The 26,488-nt window shown below is 34.9% G+C and overlaps 2 protein-coding genes across 4 annotated transcripts; one reads left to right on the top strand and one right to left on the bottom strand.

The window, feature by feature from the left end:
• Positions 1–310: 310 nt before the first annotated feature.
• Positions 311–13,428, top strand: LOC306863893 (trafficking protein particle complex subunit 13; the record flags this gene model as incomplete). Of its 3 annotated transcripts, XM_079407478.1 has the most annotated exons (13): positions 311–414; positions 2,419–2,487; positions 7,088–7,187; positions 7,958–8,042; positions 8,125–8,252; positions 9,149–9,221; positions 9,518–9,562; positions 9,881–9,898; positions 11,203–11,336; positions 11,689–11,887; positions 12,459–12,559; positions 12,633–12,780; positions 13,011–13,428. In XM_079407478.1, the coding sequence occupies 13 exons, from the start codon at positions 333–335 to the stop codon at positions 13,116–13,118; spliced, it is 1,290 nt and encodes a 429-aa protein (XP_079263604.1). In that variant the 3' UTR covers positions 13,119–13,428. The 3 variants fall into 3 exon arrangements, with proteins under 3 accessions (XP_079263604.1, XP_079263605.1, XP_079263606.1); XM_079407479.1 differs by lacking the exon at positions 9,881–9,898; XM_079407480.1 differs by lacking the exon at positions 13,011–13,428 and having other exon boundaries at positions 333–414; positions 12,459–12,563; positions 12,633–12,765.
• Positions 13,422–25,818, bottom strand: LOC306863894 (small glutamine-rich tetratricopeptide repeat-containing protein beta-like). Its single transcript, XM_079407481.1, has 12 exons — positions 25,759–25,818; positions 24,887–25,002; positions 22,813–22,916; positions 22,603–22,678; positions 22,304–22,403; positions 22,120–22,224; positions 20,418–20,556; positions 20,159–20,221; positions 19,008–19,045; positions 18,807–18,890; positions 18,496–18,612; positions 13,422–14,182 (listed from the first exon to the last, which is right to left on the bottom strand). Exons 2-11 carry the CDS (start codon positions 24,984–24,986, stop codon positions 18,501–18,503), a joined length of 921 nt encoding a protein of 306 aa, XP_079263607.1. The 5' UTR covers positions 24,987–25,002; positions 25,759–25,818; the 3' UTR covers positions 13,422–14,182; positions 18,496–18,500.
• Positions 25,819–26,488: the final 670 nt, after the last annotated feature.

The following is a 26,488-nucleotide window of genomic DNA, read 5'->3' on the forward strand; positions in this document are numbered from 1 at the left end:
TGAGACAAAACAAAGGCACTGATATATTTTAAGATCAGTTAGAGTAAATTTCTTTCAGCTGAAACAGCTCAGACTTACATTTTAGTCCAGGACTAGGCTTAAACCTGGTCTGTGAAACCGGGGGTATATTAGCCAGTGTATATAGCAGCTACAGTACCTTTCATAAAAACACGCACTTCTTGTGACATTCTGGAGTTAAACGTGTATGACTAATTCTGTTACAGAAAAGTGTTTTAAAATGATACACATACATATCTGCTGAAAGCATTATGATTATAGCATGAACATCTGAAACGCGGTTTGTCCCTCTGTACTCGCCGTGAGCAGCTGATATGCAGGTCAAAGGTCAGTCCAGTGCAGAAGAAAAGATGGAGGTCAACCAGGCAAAACAGGAGCATCTGCTCGCTTTAAAAGGTACTGCGGGTGTTTACTTTTTACTAGAGTACCGAGGGCACAGCTGAATGTCTGAACAATGTTGCGGTTCATTCATAAATCTCGCTGAAATCCCCGCTGAAGCTGTGAAGTGATCATCAATGCTAGCTGCTAATGCTAATTTCTGCTGAGAACAGAGACTGATTGAATCTCAAATCTAACTTTACGGCAGCTCGTTAAGTGTGTGCTATAGTACAATGTTTACTCTTTTTTTTGTCCTTCAGAGTACGTTTCTTAAAAACTGTCAATTTATTTGCGTCTAGTACTTTTCTCTTGTAGTAAACAAATGCTGTTTTGAATTATCAGACAAACAGATGTGTCTTTTATTGAGTCTGTTATTGAATTAGATGATAGAAAAGCAGCTGCGAATCTCTCGTATGTACTGGGGATCTGTCTAACCTCTTCTATGCATGAATCCCTAAATCTGTCATATAGTATTCTTGTGCATAATTTCTTTAATTTTGCCATAATTTTCAGACTGGCAAAATGTATGAAGAACAACAAATGATTTTATTCTTGACAGTCATTGTCATGTTTGCTATATTGGTATATTTAGTAGGTTAGAGAAAGTGTAAAATAAAAAATAAGTTATATTTTGCATAAAGAAAATGTAAGCCTTTTTTGGGAATTTTTTTGCTTTCTGACATTATTTATTTGATAATTAACCCTTTTTTAACCCCTGCTCATTTAAAGGTTCACATTTGTGATCCTCAATTATTAAAACAGACCAACATCAATGAATGTAACTCTTTTTTTATTTTTTTTATAAATGTGCTATATTTAGCTTCAGTAATATTTATGCTGTGATATTTTGTATTTTGGTGGGATTTCATGGTTCTACAATACTCGTATCAAAATTATACCTTTATTTCTTTATAATAAAAATAAAAAGCTTGGTGTTTGAACTTTGAAAGACCATTTAACTTTGTCTAATCATGTCAACATCCACATTTTTTTCTTTGTGTGTGTGTGTGAGAGAGGGAGAGAGAGAGAGAGATTGTGTGTGTGTGTGTGTGTGTGTGTGTGAGAGAGAGAGAGAGAGAGATTGTGTGTGTGTGTGTGTGTGTGTGTGTGTGTGTGTGTGTGTGTGCATGTTTATGTGGTTTATGAGGACACAAATGTGTATAATGACATGGGTATGACAGAGGTATTACAATATGAAGGTGGTTTATGAGGACACTGCCTATGTCCCCGTAATTCAAAAGGCTTTAAAAACATACTAAATGGTGTTTTTTTTGAAAATCTAAAAATGCACAAAGTCTCCTGTGAGGGCTAAGTTTAGGTGTAGGGTTGGTGTAGGGCAATAGCACACACAGTTTGTTCAGTATAAAAACCATTACGCCTATGGAGAGTTCCCATAAACCACAAAAACCAACGTGTGTGTGTATATGTGTATATATATGTGTGTGTGTGTGTGTGTTTTCATATATTAGCAGGTGCCTCAGAAGTCACCAGGTTTCTTACTATTCCAATGAAGAAGAAAAAAGTAAACACAAACTAAATGCCTGAAGACCACCAGGGGATTAACCACAATTATATGCACAATTGTAGATGCACATCATGATAGTGTTGTAGTACCAAATTTAATTCCATGCACATTTTAATCAGATTGATTATAGAGTATTATGTCTGGGTGATTTTCAATACTGTATGGCGTTCAGCTACATACAGGTTCTTAACTTGGTGGTCATCAAAAATAATTACAGAGTGCAAACAATCTTGTATAATCCTGCTACAGTGAAATATTATTAGATCTTCATAATTTGGTTCTTTATAGCTGTGGACTCACAGAGATATAGATTCAGGAAGACATTGAACTACATATTTACATTATACTGATGATAATATCAGTTTATTGCTTTGCTAGTCCTCCTTGGATCAACTGAGCATTTAAAACTACACAACGAGCTGTTACTTTTGCTCTTATCAACCTTAAATAAATCTAAGTATTGTAATATTAACAGTCTCTTATGTTTCTCTCTCCAGTGATGCGGCTGACCAAACCTACACTTTTTACAAACATGCCAGTGACGTGTGAGGACAGAGATCTTCCAGGTACAATCCAATGAGGCTTACGTTAACTTTGATTTTTATTACTAATCAAGAAACATTTGAAGAAAACATGCATTTTGTGAAATCAAATACATAATCATTGGTAAAAAATTAACTAATTCATTAGTTAAATTAATATTAATACCAGAGGTCCCCAAACTGTTCACTATGAAGGGCTGAAACTGATTGAAAAGCTGAAACTAAGTGTTTTATTACAGTATACTAGATTATAATCTACATTCTTACATACTACAGTTCTTTCTGGCCCTCGAATCTGATTGGCAGCTAAGAGTGCGATATTAGTGTGAAAACAGAGCTCCTTTAACCGCTTCAGCATTTGTATCTCTCCGCTTGCCGTATTTCTCACAGCGAGTGTCCTGGCAGACGTCCAAATCGACTATAATTTAAAAATAATACTGTTTTTGTGTCATGGAAGGTAGTTTAAAGAGCATTTTAGGCGAGAATGTACTTGTTTGGACTTCAAATATGTGGTTTGGAAATAAAGATAACGTCTATTTGAAAATTTGCTTCGACGTTTTAGGACATGTGAGCTCCAGGGCGCCAGCGGCCGTTCAGCGCTCATGAAGCTGCGGAGAGAGCGCCTCACCTTATTTACCACTGGTTCTGGTGTCTCTATAGTGGTTAAACATGAGATATAATTCGTTTTGGGTAAATCTAACGGGTAGTCTTTGGTCTCATTAATCTGTTATTTGTTCCAGAGCAAGTAGTTTTGGCAAAATCTCAGCATGTTTATGTAACTTCAATGCTGTTGAAGTTACATAAGCGCTGCCTTTGTGCTTTTGACTGAATTGCTTAGCAACTTTTATGATGTCTGTTGTTGTCGTTTATTAAATATTATTATTCAATAAATATTGTATATAAATAATAGTAGCATTTAGTATTAGGAAACAGTGTGTGTGTGTTGATGGTGATTTTAGTTGCATTGTTCCACCATTAGATGGCGACAAGAGACTGTTTTACGAGTCCGTAGTAAAGACTTTTAAATTAAAAATACTAAAGCAGCAGTTTTGAACAAGGAAGTAATTTTTTCTTTCAAAAAGCTTGTACGCAGCCAACAAATGAACAGAGCAGCGCTGTCATCAGGAATCACCCTTAAAGGGTTAGTTCACCCAAAAATGAAAATTAGTCCATGTTTTACTCAACCTCAAGGCATCCAAGGTATATATGACTTTCTTCTTTCAGACGAATCCAATCAGAGATAAATTAATTTTCCAAGCTTTGTAATGGCAGTAGGCGGGTGTTTCTGTTCAACAGTCCAAAAGTAGTGAAATAAAGCGCATCCATCCATATTAAAACGTGCCTCACTCGGCTCCGGGGGGTGAATAAAGGCCTCCTGTAGCGAATCGATGACTATATACAGTCATGTACAGTAAATATGATCAAAGAAGGCTGTGAAAATTAATCTGCATTGTTAATCCTTTTCATCTTTTATTTAAAAAAATTCACAAAAATCTAACCTTTCATTGGATAATAAGAATTTAAAATGGGGGGAAATATAATTATGAAATAAATGTTTTTCTGTAATATACATTGGCCACAATTAACGGCACCCTTTTATTCAATACTTTTTGAAACCTCCATTTGCCGTTTAACAGCTCTAAATGTTCTCCTATAATGCCTGATGAGGTTAGAGAACAGCTGACAAGAGATCAGAGACCATTCCTTCATCCAGAATCACTCCAGATCCTTCAGATTCACAGCTCCATGTTGGTGCTTCTTCTCTTAAGTTCACCTCACTCATTTTCTACAGGGTTCAGGTCAGAGGACTGGAATGGCCAGCAGAAGATCGGTTTTGTGCTCAGTGACCCATTTTTGTGTTGTTTTTGAGAGTCAGTCATTTATTGATTTTTTATCTGTTGGTATTTGATAGAATCCATGATGCCATGTGTCTAAACAAGATGTCCAGGACCTCCAGCAGAAATATAGGCCCACAACATCAAAAATACAGCAGTATATTTCATTCTACACATGGGGTACTTTTTATCCCTGTGTTCACCAAACCCATTTTGAGTGTTTGCTGCTAAAAAGCTCATTTTTGTAGTTTCATCTGACGATAGAAGCCAGTCCCATTTGAAGATCCAGTCGTGTCTGATAACTGAATATGCTGGAGTTTGTTTTTGGAAGAGCTAGGAGATTTTTTCTTGAAACCCTCCCAAACAACATGTGGTGATGTAGGAGCTGTTTGACTATTTGTTTTTTAAAGGTTTTCTGACCCCGAGACTCAACTATTTTCTGCAATTCTCCAGCTGTGGTCCTTGGAGAGTCTTTAGCCACTCAAACTCTCCTCCTCACCGTGCATTAGGACGATATAAACACACGTCCTCTTCCAGGAAGTTTCGTAACATTTTATGTTTATTGGAAATTCTTAATTATTGCCCTGATGGTGGAAATGGGAATTTTCACTGCTCTAGCTCTTTTCTTAAAGCCACTTCACTAATTTGTGAAGCTCAATTATCTTTTGCTGCACATCAGAAATATATTCTTTGGTTTTTGTCATTGTGATGGATGATTAAGGGAATTTGGGCTTTGTTTTAACTCCTATTTATATTTCTGTGAAACAGGAAGCCATGGCTGGATAATTTCATGTTCATAATCACCCTGGAGTGCTCAAAATTATGAATATGAATGGGAATATACTTCAGAGATGTTTTGCTCATAAGAATTTCCAGGGGTGCCAATAATTGTGTCCAACGTGTATTTGAGAAAAACATTTATTTCATAATGATATCCCCCCCCCCCCCCTTTTAAATTCTTATTATCCAATGAAAGGTTAGATTTTTGTGAATTTTTTTCAATAAAAGATCAAAAGGATTAACAATGCAGATTAATTTTCACAGCCACCTTTGATCATATTTACCAAGGGTGCCAATATTTTTGACCATAACTGTATATGTTCTCTACATTTCAAAGCAAAAATAAATCAAAGTGTTACAACAAAAATATACTTCATGACAGGCCAAATCAAAGGTCATCACAGGCCAGCTTTGGCCTGCGGCCTAGGTTTGGGCATCTCTGGTCTGAAGTATTATGTTGCAGCATTTGTAGTTGTAATGCAACACATCAGCCATTGCTGAGTCCAGTATTGAGCTTCTCTGGAAGCTATTAGCAGAAGCTCCGTGAGATCCCTGGTATAATGCTTTCCCCAGGATGGCCATATGATAGATCAGCAGTTTGCAATGTTTGCTTTCCCTTTGAAGGTAGAGATGACTCTGGGGCCCGTTCTTCGTACCTCGTTTAATACATCTGAGATGATTTGAAAGATGTCAGATCTTCTAATCGTGATAACTGATCTATGGCTAATTTGGTTCTTCAAACGAATTTGCTTATTTGATTAAAATGTCTGGATTAAGTTGTCTAAGATTACTGCGCTTTCTCGAGTTGCTCGAAAAGGGCAGATGTATCGATACTCGAAACCACGATCAGCAACGCAACGATTGGCTGCCGGCAAGACAGCAACGTAATGACATCATATAATTAAAAAAGACACCTAACAAATTTCTGGACTTAAAAAAAAAACAAACAAAAAAAAAACAGCCAAGCGAACAAAACTACATAATTTTTTTTTTTTACATGATTGCCAATTATTTATATTCACGATTTCTAGTATTTGTACAGGCTTTACATTTTTATTTCAATGTTGTAATTAGCCATTCATTTAACTTTATCTTTGAAACAGATTTGTTACGTGACATCATTAATTAAAATTTCTTAAGTGTCAAGATGAATTTATCTGCATCTCCAGCGCTCCATCAAGCCACTCCCATAATAGCTGTCACCACTCAAATTAATGCACGACTCAGGTTAACTGTACAGCATGTGTGAAAGACTAAAGTACAAATTATTTGATCATGAATAAATATTTCAATGAGTAAATCTGGCTTTGTCTATAGTATTACTACACAACATTATTATATTATTTTTCAATTATTATTATTTTAAATTGCTGTCCCTGGACCAGTAGGGTGCTCTTGTAATAAAGTAGCAGTGGCTGGGACAGATTTTAAGCATTAATTCTGCTTAAAAAGATGTGATCTAATCCTGTTACATGAAATAAGCCTGCTCCCGAGCAGGTTTAAGCTTACGGACCTGTTGCTATGACAGCAACTCCGGGATGAGCTTCCAAGATCAAAGTGAAATCAGAGTTAGCGACGTACAAAGCACGGACCCCTGAAAGCCGATCTCTAGCAGCCCTGCTCCAAAGCCGCATGTCACTATGATAGATCTGAGTAGCACTTCTATATATAAAAGGAGCTGAAATATGTTCCCCTATAAATCAGCATGAATGAGATTGTAATGTTGGAAAAGTGAAGTGCTTATTTTTTGTATAAATAGTCAGCAAAAAGAGTTTGTCTCATGATTTGTACATGTTGATGTTATATCTATCATACAGGAGATGTTCTACAATTGGAGATTTATACATGTTGGCAATTCACGGCCTGTGACCTGCATGTCAAAATTGGCTGCCTATGCATGAATAAGACACAGATAAAATGATTTATTGATTTAGATGTCTTGTGATCTAAATCTAAGCGCTGACTGTCACTCAGGAGGTTTTACAGCTCAGCATGTCACATGTCCACAGGTGATTTGTTTATACAACTCATGAAAGACGATCCATCGACCGTAAAGGGGGCAGAAACACTAATCCTTGGGGAAATGCTCACGCTGCCACAGAATTTTGGGTAATGTTTGTTTAATAAAATCGAATTATATGCATATTGATAAGTTTCTGAATTATTTTTGGATTTGTTCATGAGTTCATGGCACTTTCCACAAACATGGTACACTTTAGTATTGCATGACTTTTTCAAATATTATTATTTGTAATTAGAACTATTGGATTTGTTTGATTAACCATAATCTAACAAAAATAACTTTCATTATAATATGGTTATAAAACGCATCCCAAATCAGAAATTTAGCAATTTTCTAGCAAAATAAAGTAAATAAATAATACTAGAAATTTGCAAATGCAATGCATTTGTTATAGTGTATATTCATCTTTGTTAAAATTACTTTAATAAAAATACAACTATTCGTTGTTAATTCAGTTCAACTTTTTAAGTACATGAAATATGAAAATTTTTTGATAAAGAAATTACAAATCTTAGTTAATGTTGACATTAACATTTAAGTTTTAAATACGTTTTTAGAAGTATTTTATTGGTAGTTATAGCTAATGTCAACAAATAGAACCTTATTGCTAAGTGTTACCAAAAATAACAGAAATGAAGTATATAGACAACAGTTTACAAAAATCACAAACATTACATAAAAAGAATAGAAATAAATCAGCTGGTATAGTATTTCAGCTGACCTCCTGAGGTTAATGACCAGCATTTTCTGCAGGTTAAGCAGCTCAGGTCCTATTCACGGAAAGTGCCACATGCCCATGTGAATCTCTCAGTGCTCCAGCGATTCGAAATATGCATTCTCACCATTTCTTGTACAGAAATATTTTCCTTGGCGAGACCTTCTCCAGTTACATCAGCGTGCACAACGACAGCAATCAAGTGGTCAAAGATATTCTCGTAAAGGTAATGGTTTGTGGCAAGTGACAGAGTATCTTCTGTAGTTGTGGCCGCTGTTTTGTCTCACTGTTTTGCTATCCTCTCACAGGCGGACCTGCAGACGAGCTCCCAGAGGTTAAATTTATCTGCTTCAAACTCCGCTGTTTCAGAGCTCAATCCCGAGTGCTGCATTGATGATGTTATCCATCACGAGGTCAAGGAGATTGGCACACACATGTATGTCACTTTTGATGGTCTAAACATTCAAAGCCTTAGTTCTTAGTAATGTGATGCAGGTTTGCATTCATATAATAAAGCTTAGGACAGTTCTTAAATCCAGTGTTGATAAATTACAAATCAAATGGTTTGTATTAATATAGTAAAGGTTTCTAATTAAAGTTTGTTGTTGTTGTTAACTAAAAGTATTTAAATAATTTTTAGTAATTTATATAGAGCTGAAATAAAATAAAAAATAAATGTTAAAAAACCTGACTGAAATGTAAATAGAAAACTGTAAATATAAAATAAAAGACTTACAAATTTTAATAAACACTATGATAAATAGTACTTGCACGCTCAACACACTAAATAATGCACACTCATTTAACCAAACCAACTTTTCACAATGCAATCAATTCTACGTGGGAACATTTTTTTTTTTTTTTGGGCTTTATATCTCTATGGAATCCTGTTTCCGCCACCGAATTAAAAGGGTAATTGCAACTTTTTATCTCACAATTCTGACTTTTTCTCAGAATTGCGAGTTTCATGTAATTCTGCGAAATAATGTCAGATTTGAGAGATATTATATAATTGAGCATTTTTCTCAGAATTGCAAGTTTGTTTGTCGTCTCGTATTTCTGACTTAACTCAATTCTGAGCACATGTATGTGTTTTTGCAATTGTGAGAAAAAAGTCCGAATTGTTAGATAAGTTGCAATAACCTTTTTTTATTTATTTTTTTTATTCAGTGGTGGAAACGGGCTTCCATGCCTAGAACTACTTTAAGATCAAAAATGTGTGACATTACTGAAACCAAATGCTGTTACATGCTGCGCCAATTATGTAGCTTTTTTAGAGGTTTGTACAAAATGCTGTTGTCCTCACCATATTTGTTTATCATCTGATTCCAGCTTGGTCTGTGCCGTCAGTTACACCACTCAGACAGGAGAGAAGCTTTACTTTAGAAAGTTCTTCAAATTTCAGGTGAGCTCATTTCCTCCTCCGCTCAGTCATGCTGTGCTGTGATTGGACATCAGCTTCACGCATCACTCCTAAACCATTTCACACAGAGCCGAGACTTTTAATTTACACTAAAGCTTGACATTTGAACTCTAGTATGAGATCTTGTGCTGCTCGTTTCATCAGAAGATAGTCAGCAGAGTGCTGTATTGAAGAACTGAAGCCATTGAAAGCAGTCTTGAGTTGTGTGATAAACTGAATTTTGCATGGATTCTGTTGAGGTGGAATCAAACTTCAGTTTTAACTCTATTTTGAACCAGGTTCTCAAGCCTCTAGATGTAAAAACCAAATTCTACAATGCTGAGGTAAGTTTACATGCATATGTGTTTTCTAACGTTGAGAATTATGCATAAGCAAATTAAACAGTTATTGTTTATAGTATTTTTCACGGTCATACGTCTTTTCTGCACTGCCTCGCTGCTTATGAAATAATTTATAGTGAGGCTATTCTTTTCAAGAACCCATTTGATATCTCTTTTGTAAGTAGTGTGTGTGTTTCATTCATAATTAGTTGTTTTGTTCACATTTACGCTGCCTCAAGAAGAAAACTGACATTGTCATTTTCTGGTGCATGTAACCCTCACTTCTCTAATGTTTATTTTTGTGTTTTATTCCTCCATTAGAGTGACCTCAGTTCAGTGGTAATTGTTTTCCCTTCTCATTGCAACTTTTTTTTTTCAGCATAACCTGCGTCTTTCCTTCTCTTTAAAGTCTTTTGAAACAAGCAAGAGGCAAACATGAGAAATGCATTTCAATATTCAATAACTTCATTAATTATTATCCCATTAGTAAAACTTTTTTTTTTTTAATTAGCCATTATTGCCATAAACTTTATTGGATCAAGTGTTAAATGTCGCTAAGTTACTGTGTTGGCAAGATTTTAGAAAGGTTACACTACATATAACAGTAGCCTACATAGGTATTTGGCTATTAATGTTTCATTAATATTAATATTAACCAGTAGAATGCTAAAATGAAGTTGTTTAAAAAGGAGGGACAGACAGACAGAGCAAAAAGCTACAGTAAACTAACATTTATACACAATGTTTTCTCATGTATTTATTTAGAAATTGTAATTTAGTGAAAGTTATCATTATTGTTTTAATAGTGCTGATCATCTCGAGTTTTCCTTGACTTGTTTCCTCTCAATGCTTCTGCTTCACCGCTCACTCATCTGACCATCACTAAACTAAATCAGTTATACATGTCTGACTCTGGAGAAAACAGATATTCACTCTTTTGTTTTCTTAGACTGGGAGAAATTGATGCTTGCTTTTTCTATTTTATTGATTTGCTGTTTTCTTTGACAGATTTAAAACGTTTTGCATACCACCATGTACACTGTCTTGGATTTCATTAGTGTCAATTGTAATGGTGTGAAGAGTTTAAAGACATGTTGTGTCGTGTTATAGTCTAATCGCAAATGCATCCTTTCAAAATTGTTGTTTTTTTATTGTTGAATTAATCAGGCTTGGCATGGGATCTTTGCTTCATGCTGTAACAATACTTCTGTCAAAAGGTGCTGTTGATCCACAAGCACGAACTAACCTCCACTTGTAATACCAACTCAAAATAATACTAATCTACCGGCTGGAGATCAACTGGGAAAACGGCTGCTTTATGGCTCTCTGCAAAAAATTCAACAAATTTCACTTGAACTTGTCTGAAGAGCTTGATTTGATGGGCGGCATTCAAAGACTTTTACATAATGATTCAAATTCAGCAATACTCAGATCTGAAATCATAGTATGAACACACACTTTTAGTTGATCTTTAATGGTAAATGTAATTAAGTCTTTATGTGGAGCCCTTCAAATAAAGGATCTCTCCGGGATATTGTGTATAAAATATAAATGTACATACTGTACAGTACTGCATGAAATCTTACCAGGACTGGATCTCAGCAGCCGGTCTCATTTGATGCTTTTGACCTTTGACCCTACAGACGGATGAGGTTTTTCTAGAGGCCCAGATCCAGAACATCACTACATCCCCAATGTTCATGGAGAAAGTCTCTCTGGAACCTTCTATGATGTACAACGTCACTGAGCTCAACAACGTGTCTGCTAGCGATGAGAGGTAACATTTACATAGACATGTACCATTGGCTGGATTTTGTCAGTGTGGAAGAACTTGACTGGTCTGCAGAAAGACAAGTCCTGATCCCAGCTGACTTTAAATGCAGACAAAAACTCATCACAAAGCGCAGCCTAACTGTTTTCAGCATTGATAATAATCAGAAATGTTTCTTAAGCAGCATATCAGCCTATTAGAATGATTTCTGAAGGATCACGTGACACTGAAGACTGGAGTAATGATGCTGAAATGTTCTTATTTGAAATTACTTGATTTCATCTGCAGAAATTTGCTGACCAACAGTAAGAGGTGGTTCGGCAACACACTTGTTGAAGTTTTTCTTCCGTCTCTACAGCGAGTCAACGTTTGGGAAGATGTCGTATCTGCAGCCGCTGGACACGAGGCAGTATTTGTACTGTTTGAAGCCCAAGCCAGAGTTTGCAGAGAAGGCCGGGGTCATCAAGGGGGTGACGGTGATCGGCAAACTAGACATTGTGTGGAAAACCAACCTTGGGGAGAGAGGACGTCTACAGACCAGCCAACTCCAGAGAATGGTGCGCTGGATTTAGCGTGGATTTAAAAATACAAAAATAAAGACTTGCTGCAAAAATCCAGCATATTTTATCAGATTATTTCATCAGTCCTTTCCTCACAAATCAGCATGAAAGTTACTTTTAAAATTAATGCATTACAATATTGCTTTACTCCATAAAAGGTAACTAACTGCATTACTTAGGTTCTCTTTATATAAAGTAATGCATTACCTTACGTTTTGTCATGTGAGCAGGGCTTGCTCATTTGTTTTTTAATAACAAAAACCACAAAAGTTATATTTTTTGTCAACTTTAAAGGCTCTTTTATACCAAAAGTCAAATTAGTAAGACTCCGGTTAAAGGAAGTGCCTCTGCAACTCACTCCCAGGTTCTTTCAACACGAGGTGTCAGTGAATAAACTGGAAGACAAAGTAACTTGCGTTACTTATTTGGAAAAGTAACTCCGATATTTAATTGTAAATTTAATAGTAATGCATTACTAGTCATTTGAAAAAGTACTCTGATTACGTAACTCATGATACTTGTAATGTGTTACCCCTGATACTGATATGATTCAGATCTTCTGTTCTAGGCTCCTGGTTACGGTGACGTCAGGCTTTCTCTTGAGCTGATCCCAGACACGGTCAGTCTAGAGGAGCCCTTTGACATCACCTGTAAAATCACAAACTGCAGGTAAGTCTGTCTGTCTGTGTGTGTGTTCGTTCTGTAATCTGTGAGTGTTAACCGCTGGTTTGTTTGTCGTCAGTGAGAGGACCATGGATCTGCTGCTGGAGATGTGTAACACTCGCTCCATTCACTGGTGTGGGGTGTCAGGCAGACAGCTGGGGAAACTCAGCCCCAGCGCTTCCCTCTCCATTCCTCTCAAGCTACTGTCCTCCATCCAGGGTTTACAGGTACGCCAAATGCAGACGACATCAATGGGCTTTTTTCATGCATATAATATAGCAAAGTCAAAATGTAAAAGTTAAGAAATCCTTTTCAGTCCACAGGATGTTAAAATGAAATCTGAATTATAATAGGATTTTACTCAATTATAATTCCAAAAAATTAGACCATAGAGAAGCATAGAAAACATAAATGGATTATGCTGTATTTTTTCTCATTTTTGATTTTTCTTTTTTAGAGCATATCAGGACTGAGGCTAACAGACACCTTCCTGAAGAGGACGTATGAATATGATGACATTGCACAGGTCTGTGTGGTGTGTCCTTACACCAGTCCAGAGAGCTGAAACCCTGTGGCATTTTGCACTGTCTGTGTCAATGGACCAACTCCCATCTGTTCTGCATCTACTAATATAACACCTTCTGCTCTTCGCCTTTAAGCTTGTTGTTTTAAAATGCCATTTTTAAGCCCTTAATCATGATTTTAACTGTCTGTCAATGTAAATAAAATGTAAATTAAAAAAGTGTGTTAAAACAATTACAAAGGCTTCCTGTACAAAAGTGGGCTGTGCGAGGAGTTTGGAGACACATTTCTTCTGGATAATAATGACCAAATATAATGTTTAACGCAAAAGGACACTGATATTTTTAGATTGATTTCAAGACACATTTATTAACATTATTTTTTTGACAAAAACATTATACTGCTCTGTTTTATAAGCATATTACATAAGCTTCAATCACTCATCTGACTGCAAATATCAGATTATGGAGCATGCAAAAGAATATGATTATGAATATGCTTATTATAGCAATATTTTGCTGTCATTACAGGTGAATCAAACGACTAAACAAACAGGACTGGTGAAGCAGCCGATATAGTGATTATCGCGCACACATGTCTCTTGTTCCTAAAACGAACAGAATATATAGTAAAAATAATCAGAGTATGTGTTAAAGGGATAGTTCACCCAAAATCGACAATTCTGTCATTTCTTCACCCTCGTGACCAAAACAACATGAGTGAATTGTCTTTTAAGGACTGAACTATCCCTAAAAATGTTCTTGGATATTAATAACCATGGCCCCACATCTAGTTAATCGGCACAAACGTATGATCAGTCATTCGTTTAGTAAAATAAACTCAACTCTGATGGGTCGTTACCAGCTACATTCATAAAGAGAGGACTGAAATGTTATCTACACAGACAAACACAAAGAAACCTCACTCGGGTATTAAGATAATGTTCTCTGTGTATTAGGTGATTTTAAATGTGTTCTTTCCTTTTCTCTTCTGATGCTTCCATATAAAGTGCCATGCCCTCCATCTCGGGTTCGACTAGAATAGAAGAATGATTTAAACGATTGCACTCAGGACTTTTCTCCGCCTGCCCTCCTTCTCTTCTTGATCCTGTATAGACCAGAAGACAGAGATTCATAGTTTTCATAATTCTGAAGGATACAGTTGCATAAACATTTAATAAGAGGCGTGAAACCTGAAAACCATACATCAGTAAAAGCATCTGATTTTAACAGTACTGTACTGAATGTAGGCTCAAAGATGCATTAGTCCTCAACAACTAAGAGAAATGTCACTGAAAACCAAGAAGCAGTTGAATTGTGAGGAGAGTAATCCACGTTTATTTTCTATAATCAAAAATGAAACCAATCTAGCAATCAAAATAAAAATCGAAATAGCAATAAATCAGCAAAATGCACATGCTATAGTACCGCCAAAGCCCTGTAGATGGCGATATTATTTATTTTGTAGCAGAAATAAACGGCTACAGAAAAAGTTAGGTATCATGCAAAATATAATAAGTAACTGTACTGCTCATCACAAATGTGTTGGAGAAAAGAGTACATGTACTTGCTCAAAAATGTAGTCAAGTAGAGAGTAAAAGCTACTAATATCTTCAATACAAAAAGATACTTAAAGGGATAGTTCACCCAAAAATGAAAATTCTTTGGAACACAAATTAAGATATTTAGATGAAATCTGAGAGCTCTCTGACCGTCCCATAGACAGCAAAGCACAGAAACGTAGCAAGGACATCTGTAAAACAGTCATCAGGGGTTCTATAGTAAATTTTGCGAAGCTACGAGAATACTTTTTGTGCATAAAGAAAACAAAAATAACGACTTTATTAAACAATTCGTCTCCTTTGCGTTACCCTAGTGCCATTTTCGAGAGTATCATGACGCATGCGTGTTTAATCATCTGAATGTAAACAACGTATGTGCGTACTTTGATTTTAACGTAAACAGCATAAATAAGGCGCCAGCGCATGTGTGTTCTGTGTCAACAATGCAACACGCGTACATTGTTTACGCACAGATCACGGTGACGCAAAGACAAATAGTTAATATTTTTATTTTCTTTGCGCACAAAAAGTATTTTCGTAGCTTTGTAAGATTATGGTTGAACCACTGATGTCACATGGACTGTTTTACCGAAGTCCTTACTACGTTTCTGGACATTGATCGTGTAAGGATCCTTGCTGTCTATGGAGGGTCAGAGAGCTATCCTAATTTCATCCAAAATATCTTAATTTGTTTCCTGAAGATGAACGAAGGTCTTACGGGTTTGGAACGTAATTAATGACAGAATTTTCATTTTTGGGTGAACTATCCCTTTAAGTACAGCAACTAATTACATTTACTCAAATACTTTACACCACTGCATTTAATAAATTTACAGGAGTATAAATATATGAAAATTCCTCACAGTTGCAGACGGTGAAAAAATGATTGGTAATGGTAAACTTAGGCTCACTGGAAACGCCTGTTGCGACATTTCTGCAAAATTATATTACATTGCTTCTTGCATGTTTCGCAACACTTTCAAAGTGAATGGTGATAAAATGGGTTCAATTCCATCTGAAACATATGAACATGAATCTGGCAACATTTTATTTAGTAGGTTGATGATAGCTCAGAAATGAAATGTCTGGTGAGTGGCGCTAAAAGGTTTGAATGTAACGTACCACCTATTCATGGGTGGTGATGGCGCAGTGGATAAGACACATGCCTTTGGTGTGAGAGACCCGGGTTCGAATCCACTGTGAGACACCAATGTGTCCCTGAGCAAGACACTTAACCCCCTAGTTGCTCCAGAGGCGTGCGACCTCTGACATATATAGCAATTGTAAGTCGCTTTGGATAAAAGCGTCAGCTAAATGAATAAATGTAAATGTATTCTCGACCCATGCCTAAATCAAACGTAACCAATAGTTTTTAAAGAGATAATTCACTCGAAAGTGAAAATTCTGTCATTATTTACTCACCCTCTGGTTGTTCCAAACATTCACGAGTTTCTACTTCTCTTGAACACAGAAGAAGGTATTTTAAAGAAAGTTGCTAACTAAACAATTGCTGGTAGCCATTGATTACTGTCAACTGTTTGGTTACCAACACACATAAATGTGAATAAATAAACTCATACAGGTTTGGAACAACATGAAGGTGAGTAAACGATGACAGAATTTTCCGTTTTGTATGAACCATCCCTTTAACAAAAGCAAAATGAGATAAAAACACGATTGCTGAAGCTAACATGCCACTTTATTTTGCTTCTACAAGACTTTGAGCTTCTTTGTGACTGGTGTTTCACAGGACTTGAGCGCTTTGCATTGCAAGTGCAATGCTGTACAAGGTGCGCTACTGAGTAAGTTTACTACATTAGAAAAGTCATAAATATGGAGCTGGTTATGTGACGCAAATGTCAAAATGTATTAGTTAACAAATAATGCACTATGGTAAAAAGGCCACAAGAAAATAAGTCTTTATTAATCAATAATCTGCTCTTGTAAACATAATTTGTTTTGAAAGTAGGGCCCTATGAAATCCATTTAATTTTTTTCCCAAATTCCGTTTAATTTTTTTCTAAATTCAGTTTTTTCCGTTTTAATTTTTCTGGATTCCTTTTTTTTTTTTTTCGTTTTAATTTTTCTCGACTCCTATTTAATGGTCAAATTAAATGTTATTAATCAAAATGCATGTCTAATTAATTAAAATCATGAAACTTATACAATCTAACATTAATTTATTAAAAGTGTAACAAAAATGACATGTTTAGGGCCGTATGAAATGTTCTTTTTTTGTCTCACCTTATGTTTTATTGTTACCAAATTTGAATGCATACAAACAATTTTTATTTATTCTTACAGTAGCCTTATGAAATGTTTTTCCCCCTCAGAAATTCTGTGTTGTGTATTTCAATTTTACTGGTTATGAGATGAAGGCATAAAACATTGATTTAATTTATATTTTAATTAATGAAAATTAAACATTTAAATTTTTGACAAATAAAGGGGATTTACTATTAAAATTAAAGTATTTTGTGATTATTTCTTTAAAAAAATAAAGTTTTATAATTTTTTAACAGTAGTAGTAGTAGTATTACGTGCATTCTACTAAATAATAGTAATATAGCCTATTTCTGGCACAATGTCTTTAAGTTAAACCGAACTTTTATTTTGACGGGTTCCCGTGAATACCTTTAAAGTTCTGTGTGTGTATGATATGATGTTAGTTTTACTCAAATGAAATGGTAAAATGCTCGTGAAGTGACTCTCAGATCAGTTCTGGACGCACGCTGTGTATGTAAAACGTTAGTAAACAAAATCGCACGTCCGCTCCATTCACGCAGAGACGCGCAGAACATGCAGGTTTCATATTTAAATCGACTTTTGCGGCTTAATATTTACAGATACTTGTCCATATCGCGATTTGATTTAAGTGTAATGAATTGTGAATTCATTCATCCAAACTTTGACAAATTCCATGACATTCCGCGTTAAACTGTAAATTCCGGTTTTATGACTGGATTCCACGTTTTCTGCATCGCGGAGATCATAGGCCCATATGAAAGGAATTAAAGTTGTTGGTGTTTTACTGCCTTTAGTGTTTATTTCAGCTGGAAACTGATGTTACAAGTTATTCAAACTTGTGACACCCACATGAGCACCACAGCTTAATGTGTTGAACAGTGTGTACAAATCACTAAAAGTGAAAGAATTTTTGGAAATAAATTTTATTCAGCTGACGCGTTAAATTGTTCGAAAAATAATCTAGTAATATATTATTCATAATTTGTATGTAAAGAAATAAAAGTTTTTGGTGTTTTACTGCCTCTCATGGAAGCCCATTTCCTCCACTGAATAAAAAATTTAAAAAAGGTTATTGCGACTTTTTCTCTCACAATTCTGACTTTTTTTTTTCACAGAATTGCGAGATATAAACTCACAATTGCGAGTTAAAGTCCAGTTTTGAGGGGGGAAAAAGACTGACATGTTCTCAGAATTGCGAGTTTATATCTCACAATTTTGACGTTATAACTTGCAATTGCGAGTTTATATTACACAATTATGAGAAAAAAGTAGCAATTACCTTTTTAATTTTTTATTCAGTGGCAGAAACAGGCTTCCATAGCCTCTAGTGTTCCAATGGAAATTGCTGTAAATTGTATATATAGAGTAAAAATGAATTTATTTGGAGTAAAAATGAAAGTACAAGCTCATTTTTTCATTGAGTCTGGGTTAGAAATGTCACAACTGTATTCAAACTTGAGATGCCCACATGAGCAGCACAGCTCAATGTGTTGCACTTGTGTGTAAACCACTAACTCACGTCTCCAACTCTAACAAGTGCATTTACTCCCATTAAAACTGCATGCAAGTATACAGTTCTTTAAGCAGGATGAGTGTGGGGTCTCAGACCTACTGGGATCAGGAGTGTTCCTCGGCGCTGCCGCTGAATGAGCGACTCCGGATGTGGTTCCTCAGCTGTTCGATCAGTTCTGGATTCTGCTGTTGGATCTGCTGGGCGAACTGCTGTCCACTGAGAGAAACACCAACACACAGAACAATAATTGTTCATGTGGCACATCAAAGCATCATGCTGTGATTATAATTCTGGTTGGTGCAGCGGTATATCATACACACCACCTTTGAATATCTGTGTAGCACATCATTCTTAAAACCACTAGTGTAACACATGTAAAGTCAATCAAATGTCAAAGGGAAGATGCTCACGCTTCAATGAGACTGGATATGTCAGATAATCCACCGACTCCGGCTGCAGGTCCCCCCACCGCATTAGACATCATGCCTGACATGCTGGTTTTAGAGAGTTAATCACAAACACACCGTGCCATGAGATGATATAGTGTGTGTGTGACCTATATTAACCATCCTTTTAAATGATAAAAGTATACCACAAATGATTAAACTTACAGTTGCTGCACCTGCTGGTTTTGCATCACACTGGCAGCCTATAGTGAGAAGAGAAATGAGTGGATGTAAACATCAAATTTAGTCTTTTAGTCGATGTTTATTATCTTAAAAACCATCCAAATAAACTTTTAGTAGATATACACTTCCATTTGATAGATTTTTGATCAATAAATTGATCAAAAATGACAGTATAGAGATGTTACAAAAGATTTCTGTTCTAAATAAATACTTTTAGATTTTAGATTTATCCTGAAAATATATCAGTTTCCACAAAAATATGAAGCAACCAACCGTTTTCAACATTGATAATAATCAGAAATGTTTCTTGAGCAGTAAATCAGCATATTAGAATGATTTCTGAAGATTAATGATTGGATTAATCAATTTCATATTACAATAGCAAACAGTCATTTTAAATTGTAATAATATTTCAGAATTGTACTGTTTATTGTATTATTGATCAAATGCACCCTTGGTGAACACAAGAGACTTCTATCAAAAACTGTTTCATGTGCTATCTTTAAAATTAATTCTAGCCTACTGCATACAGTATATTTATTGTCTACAATTTTCTAAAATGATAAGTATGCAACAATAGTTATCATCTCAAAAATAAAATTGCATATTGCATACAATTTCTTAAATCTTGGCAGTTCGTTAAACTTAATAGAGTAAATGGCACCTGGCTTAATGGTGACATCAGAAATTGAAGCTCATTTCCAAAGCACTGCATTGTGGGATACAGTATTCTGCACAGTATACTCCATTGCAATGTAAATTTAGTAGATCATCCATGCATACAGAAAAACGGCATACAACTGTGCACAGTATACACATGTAATATCCTGCAGAAATACTGACAGCACTACTGCATGGAAGTATGCACATCCAAAAAAAAGCACATCTAAAGCTTTCATACCCTGTCTTAGATTTTGTGCATTAGGTCTTAAAATTGTGCGAGTTCTTTTTATGAATGTGTCCCATTTTCTAAACTGCTGCAGTGTGCTAGAAACCACACGCTCACCCTCAGGCCTCCAGCTGACTGGCCCTTGGGCTGGCATGGGCTGCATTCCAGGGTCGCAGGGGCGATTTATGACCCTTTTCATAAATACCATTAACAGAGAAATGCGAAACCACCCACTTGCGCATACCATGCTAATGAAAGCGGGGTTATTGATGAGGCTGGCCATGTCAAACCCCAGTCCTGTGGCCGTCTGCAGGAAGACAACATGTAAAAGCTAATGTTAGGAGTTATTACTGGCTAGCTCTCATATTTAATTACTCAACCGGGAGACTCAATATACATTCATAAAAAACTAAGATAGACCGATGGTCTTAATAGTATAGATCAAATTTAAATGCAATGATCTAGATTTCATCTACAGTATTATGATAGCTTCTTCTACTCACAGGGCTGGACGCTTCTTTTTGTTTCTGCTCGGCAATCTTTAGGTTGGATTTGTACGTGTCGTTTTCAGGATCTAACACCAGAGCTTTATTAAAATAAGATATCGCCTCGGGATACTTGCTCATAGACGTTAGTGCCAATCTAGAATCATAAAGATAAAGTACCATCATTTGGTAACATTACTAACTTTAATATATTGGTTAGAGTTTAAAAAACATATTTGATAATTCAGCAGGGATGGGAATCAAATGGCATGCACTGATTCTGGTTCAGATTCATTTGATTGTTTTTTGTTTTTTTGCTCCAAAATGATTCCATTAATGAATTTTAGTACAATAATTGTTCCTAACCAAAAACACTAAATAAAAAGTACCATCATAACCAAATATTCAAGACTTGAGGTTTGCGATTACAAAATTAGTTGTTGCTATTTATGGCACTCGGTTTTTCTCTTTCGTCATATTCTCTTCTAGACGGTCACGTTGTCCATGTATTATTAATGCAGATGTTCAAGAATAAAACCAAATTTGAATTTTTAAAAAATGGAATTTGTTCTCAACACAAATTTTATTCCTAATTCAGGCAAATTGGTAACTTTATGGGAATGTTAATAAATTAATGCTAAAACACAACTTTTGTTTAGAATCATATGAATTAAACAAATAATGAAAGGACAGTATATTTAGTATTATTTCTATACTATTATAGTATTTATTTACCAATATTTAAAATGAGCTTTTATTTTTATATTTTCATTTTAGTTTACGTTTGAGTCAATTATATATTTTTATTTCAGTTTTAGTAATATTAATAATTAAAATTATTTTATTTTACAGTTGTGTTTTGTTTAGTTTTTGTTATAATTAGTTGCCATTGCAACATTTCTAAGTTTTCATGTGTTTATCTAATATTTATGTTTATATTTAGTATTATTTCTATATTATTCTATACTATTATTTCCATAAGTACTATTTAATTTTATACTTTTTAATTTTAGTTCAGGTTTTTGTAATTTGTCTTAGTTTTTGTTTGTTTTTAATATTTTAAATGGTGCTGTCAAACGATTAATCGTGATTAATCGCATCCAAAATAAACGTTTTTGTTTACATAATATATGTGTGTGTGCTGTGTATATTTATTATGTATATATATATATAAACACACACACATACAGCATATATTTTGAAAATATTTACACGTGTTTGCATGTATATATTTATATTCATATAATTTATATATAAATATATTTAATATATAAACGTAACATATTTTTCTGAAATATATACATGCATGTGTGTGTATTTATATATTCAGAATAAATATACACAGTACACACACATAAATTATGTAAACAAAACTTTTATTTTGGATGCGATTAATCGCGATTAATCGTTTGACAGCACTGAATTATAGTATTTAGCTTTAATATTTTTATTTCAGTTTTAGTAATTTTAATACTTAAACATTTTATTTTAGTTGTATATTATTTAACTCTTACTAAATATATATTCAATATAATAGATATTCAACTCTTTTATAATTAGTCTTCATGGCAACATTTTAAGTTTCATTTAAGTGAATGTTTTTCATCTAATATTTGTGTTTTACATAATTCCGGCATTATTTCAATTAACAAAAATAATTTTCAACAGTTTCAGTTCTAGTTAACAATAACAACACCGACAGACAGTTATAGCATCTCACCCCATTCTGCCATAAGCTTTACTGTACGACGGGTCGATGGCAATCGCTCGTTCACAGTCTCCCGTAGCCTCTGTGTAGTTTCCCAGTTTACTATGTGCCGCAGCCCTGAGAGAACAATCCCAGCAGTCAACACCAAACATAAAAACATACATCTCTATGGCTGACGCGCTCTCAGGGCATTCACCTGTTACAGTAATACACTGCATTGCTTTGGTCCAACTCAATGGCTTTGGTATAACAGTCCACAGCGCTGCTGTAATTCTCCTCTTTCATGTGGTTATTCCCTGATAAAGACAAAAGACAACAGCATGTGAGTGCACAGAGCATCGGGAATATATCATTCATCAATTAATGATGAATTGAGTTTTTATTAGCATCATCAAAGTGGAAAAATGTGATGACGGATGCCATTTAGTTACACATAATGCATTCTGAGCAATGATTTTGTTTCGAGTCTAAATACAGAAGGAAAGTGTGGCATGCCCTCATTTTTCAGCTGCTCAGCTCTCTCGATGTCCTCTGGAGATGGAAACGTCTCAGGTAATGAAACAATATCATTCTGTAAACAACAATTAGACAGGAACCTTTGGGAAAGTGTCTAAAATCTTGCTAGCTGCATAATACAGTGAATAATAACAACAGTCATCAAAATAATGAAAGAAAAACAGGTCGGTGTGTAATAGATGTAGTTACTTTGAGGAGGGAATTGAGGAATATCTCTCTCAGCGGCTGAGGGGCGGCAAGATGGTTGTCACTGGAGCTGATCTTGAAAGTCGTCTCCAGACACTGTACTGCAACTGTAAACAGGAGAGCAATGTAATCAGATTTTCAATAATCAGTTGTCACTACTCAAGCAAAATGTTGTTTTTTTTCAGTAGGTGCCATTATATCCAGAAAGAGAGCCATTACAGCGCTCATATGTGGGTGTTTCTTCAACAATGAGCACTTTTATGAAAACTAACACAGTGCAGTGTTTTTCTTTGAATTGTTCTGTGAATGTTATGATTTATTGAGATATAAATATAGAATTTCAGTACTTATTTTGTAAACATTAATGACACCCATTTTTACACAAATTATGACGGTTGCACAGTTGTGATTGTCATTTCTCATGGTTTTGTCAATAATAATGTGTATATTTTATATATCAATAATTAGTGTACTTGGTACACGGTCAGTGAAGAGCACGTTTGAGATGAGACGTGATGTGTGATAATAACAGATAAATGTTACTCATTAACATCATTTCTGGTCGAATTGCATTTTAGTTAAATTATGCAATAAGTATGACTTTATTTATTACTAGTTGCATCTATATATATAATGCTTGGCATGCAAACAGTTCGCAAAAAATATTTCAAATTTCATTTAAAAATGAATCATCAATAAATTTGAAATGAGATGGAGCTGGTTTAGAAACATAACAGGATGCTCCTGTAATGCATGCACACACACTTTTGGACAATGTTGGTAGACGAATAAAAGAAACTAGTGAGTGTGTGAAAAGTGTGTGGGAGCTTATTTTCTAAATTGAGTTTATTTCTCTTTTTTTTTTTTTTTTCTTCTATTTTTTGGTCCACTGGACCAAAAGTGCCCACAGTTAAAGAGGTTAAAGATCATAAAGATTATTTCATGTACACACAAATTAATCTAAGTATTACAAATGAGATGTACACAAAATTGCTGAAAATGAATAAATAAATAGAATAAGAGCAGAAAATGTTCATAATCTCTTGACAAATCATTCAGATTGTGGAACTGACACAAGGGTTTTAGCTATCCGCTGTATTAACGGCCCTTGTGGACATGCTCTTGTGGAAAAAAGTATAAATAAATGTAATAATAATATGAAAAAACTAGTGCTGTCAAACGATTAATCGCGATTAATCGCATCCAAAATAAAGTTTTTGTTTACATAATATATGTGTGTGTACTGTGTATATTTATTATGTATATATAAAGACACACACATGCATGTATATAAGTTATGCTTATATATTAAATATATTTATTTATAATATAAATGATATGAATATAAATATAGACATGTAACTATTTTCAAAATGTGTGTGTATTTATGTATACATAATAAATATACACAGTATACACACATATATTACGTAAACAAAAACCTTTATTTTGTATGCGATTAATTATTTGACAGCACTAGAAAAATCACTAAGAAATATGAAAATTGCAAACTGAATGTGTTGCTTTTAGACACTTAATTGCATGCGATTTACAATGAAATGAAAATAGTTTAAATTTATATTAAATGCAGTTTGCTGAGCTTTGCAGTACATCTGTATATATGATTTCATTATTTATTGTATTGTTTATGAAATACAACATGAATACACTGACAAGCATTTATGATAAACAAAAAAATTATGTTATTTCTCTTGAAACTTTTCATGCATATATTAGTAATTACCCATTTGTAATGATGACGTTGCAATTTTGTCCATTTATAGGTTAACTTTAATATATTAACTTGAGAGTACTTCTTTAAAACACAAGAAAAGATTTTTAAAACATAAATGTTTAAAATGTACTTTAAAGTCAAACTTAAATAATGGTTATCAGTTCAATAAAGATAATCTCACCAAATATCACCACCTGCCTGATAAATCATAAATCACTGTTAAACAGGTAAGTATAGTTTGCTGTGGTGATTTAGTGACCAGTGAGCAGAATCTGAACAGCCAGCCCAAGAGTATAAAAAAGGCCTGTGACTTTAAATGTTTTAAACATGAGGGTGACCTACCTTCCAGACTTTCCTGTTCATCTGAATTCAGCGAGCCACAGTGAGTCTGATCTCTGAGGAACTGAACGATAGAATACGCCAAGCGCTTTTCCACTGCCATTTTGTCTGGGAGAAACCTGGGGAAAGATTTGTTGGAAAAGGATCGCTGAAAAAGCTCCTTTTTAATTGAATCAGGCAGAACACGGATGGGTCAGCTGAAAGAGCAATATTCACATAACAAGAGACCGTAGAGACAACATTTTCCACTTCCATGATATTCAATAAAGCAGAAAACATGCTTGATAAATTGTCAAGGCTGTCAGTACAATGTGCAAATAAAATAATGACTATCTATATAACTAAGCATATTTATACACGTCATGTTGTTGCAGGGGTTAATTACATAACATTCATCTATCAGTTACTTTATAAGCTTCTGCTCACCAAAGCAATATGATTGTATTCTGAAATATAAATCTGTTCTGATCCCATTACAAAGTACTTAGAATAGTTTCATGCAACTATGAGTTATTAATGCATGAATAACACAAGCCAAAACACATGATGCAGTTATGATGTAATGCTGACAGGAATCAGAATTGCATCCCACAACATGAAATATGATTTAGTCTCAGGTATAAGTCACAATAACCCCGTTAACTGTAGATGCGCCCCGCAGATGGTGGATGTTTACATTGTTAACACAGAGGAGATTACAGGAGGCTGCAATGGCTGAACACATTCGCAGCTTAAATAACAGAGAGAAGGAGAAACCTTTACAAGCCTAAGTCTCTGGTGCTCTTCAGGACCCCCGCATCCCACCATGCAGCGCAAAAATATCAATACTGTTATATATATTCTTGTGGATGCTGTGCGCGCCCCCGCCCACCTACCTGGAGAAAGAGGCTGCAGCGCTCGCGCCAGACACAGCGTCGCGTGAAACTGACGCCTTGTACTGCGCATGCGCCCGAAATATGCCTGCTCAAAGACTACAGTGAAGATTTTATGAATCCTACTACGGAAAAGGTGCTAATTTATATAATGTGCGTGCCTACTTATTATGCCTACTACAAGTTTGTACCCAAAAGTGAGGTAAACCTGACACAAATCTCCAAAAACCTCACTTTGGGGACGTCCTCATTTGTAAAACGGGTTTAAAAATAAACTAAAAGTTTTTTTTTTAATTGTAAAAATGCAGAAAGTTTCCTGTAAGGGGCAGGTTTAGGTGTAGGGCGATAGAAAATAATGTTTTTACAGTATAAAAACCATTATGCCTATGGAATGTCCCCAGTTAAATAGCTAAGTAAACGTGTGTGTGTGTGTGTGTGTGTGTGTGTGTGTGGCCATTATTTATTTAATTATAATAGTCTTAACTGACTCGACTTCAATTAACTCTTATATGTACAAAACAGTGGCAAGAAAAAGTGAAACATTTTAAATTTTCTGGTTTTCTGCATTGCAATTGGTCATGAAATTTGATTTGATTTTCACCAAAGTCACAAATATCAACAAGCACAATATTTCTAAGCTGATAAAACATACAAAGTGATGGTGGAAAATGTTAGTGGGCTTCTGGTGTCACTAAATGCCAACTGGAGTCAGATGTTAACAAACCAGGAGTCC

The sequence above is a fragment of the Barbus barbus genome (assembly GCF_936440315.1).
Source record: "Barbus barbus genome assembly, chromosome: 45".
In the NCBI taxonomy this organism is placed as follows: domain Eukaryota; kingdom Metazoa; phylum Chordata; class Actinopteri; order Cypriniformes; family Cyprinidae; genus Barbus; species Barbus barbus.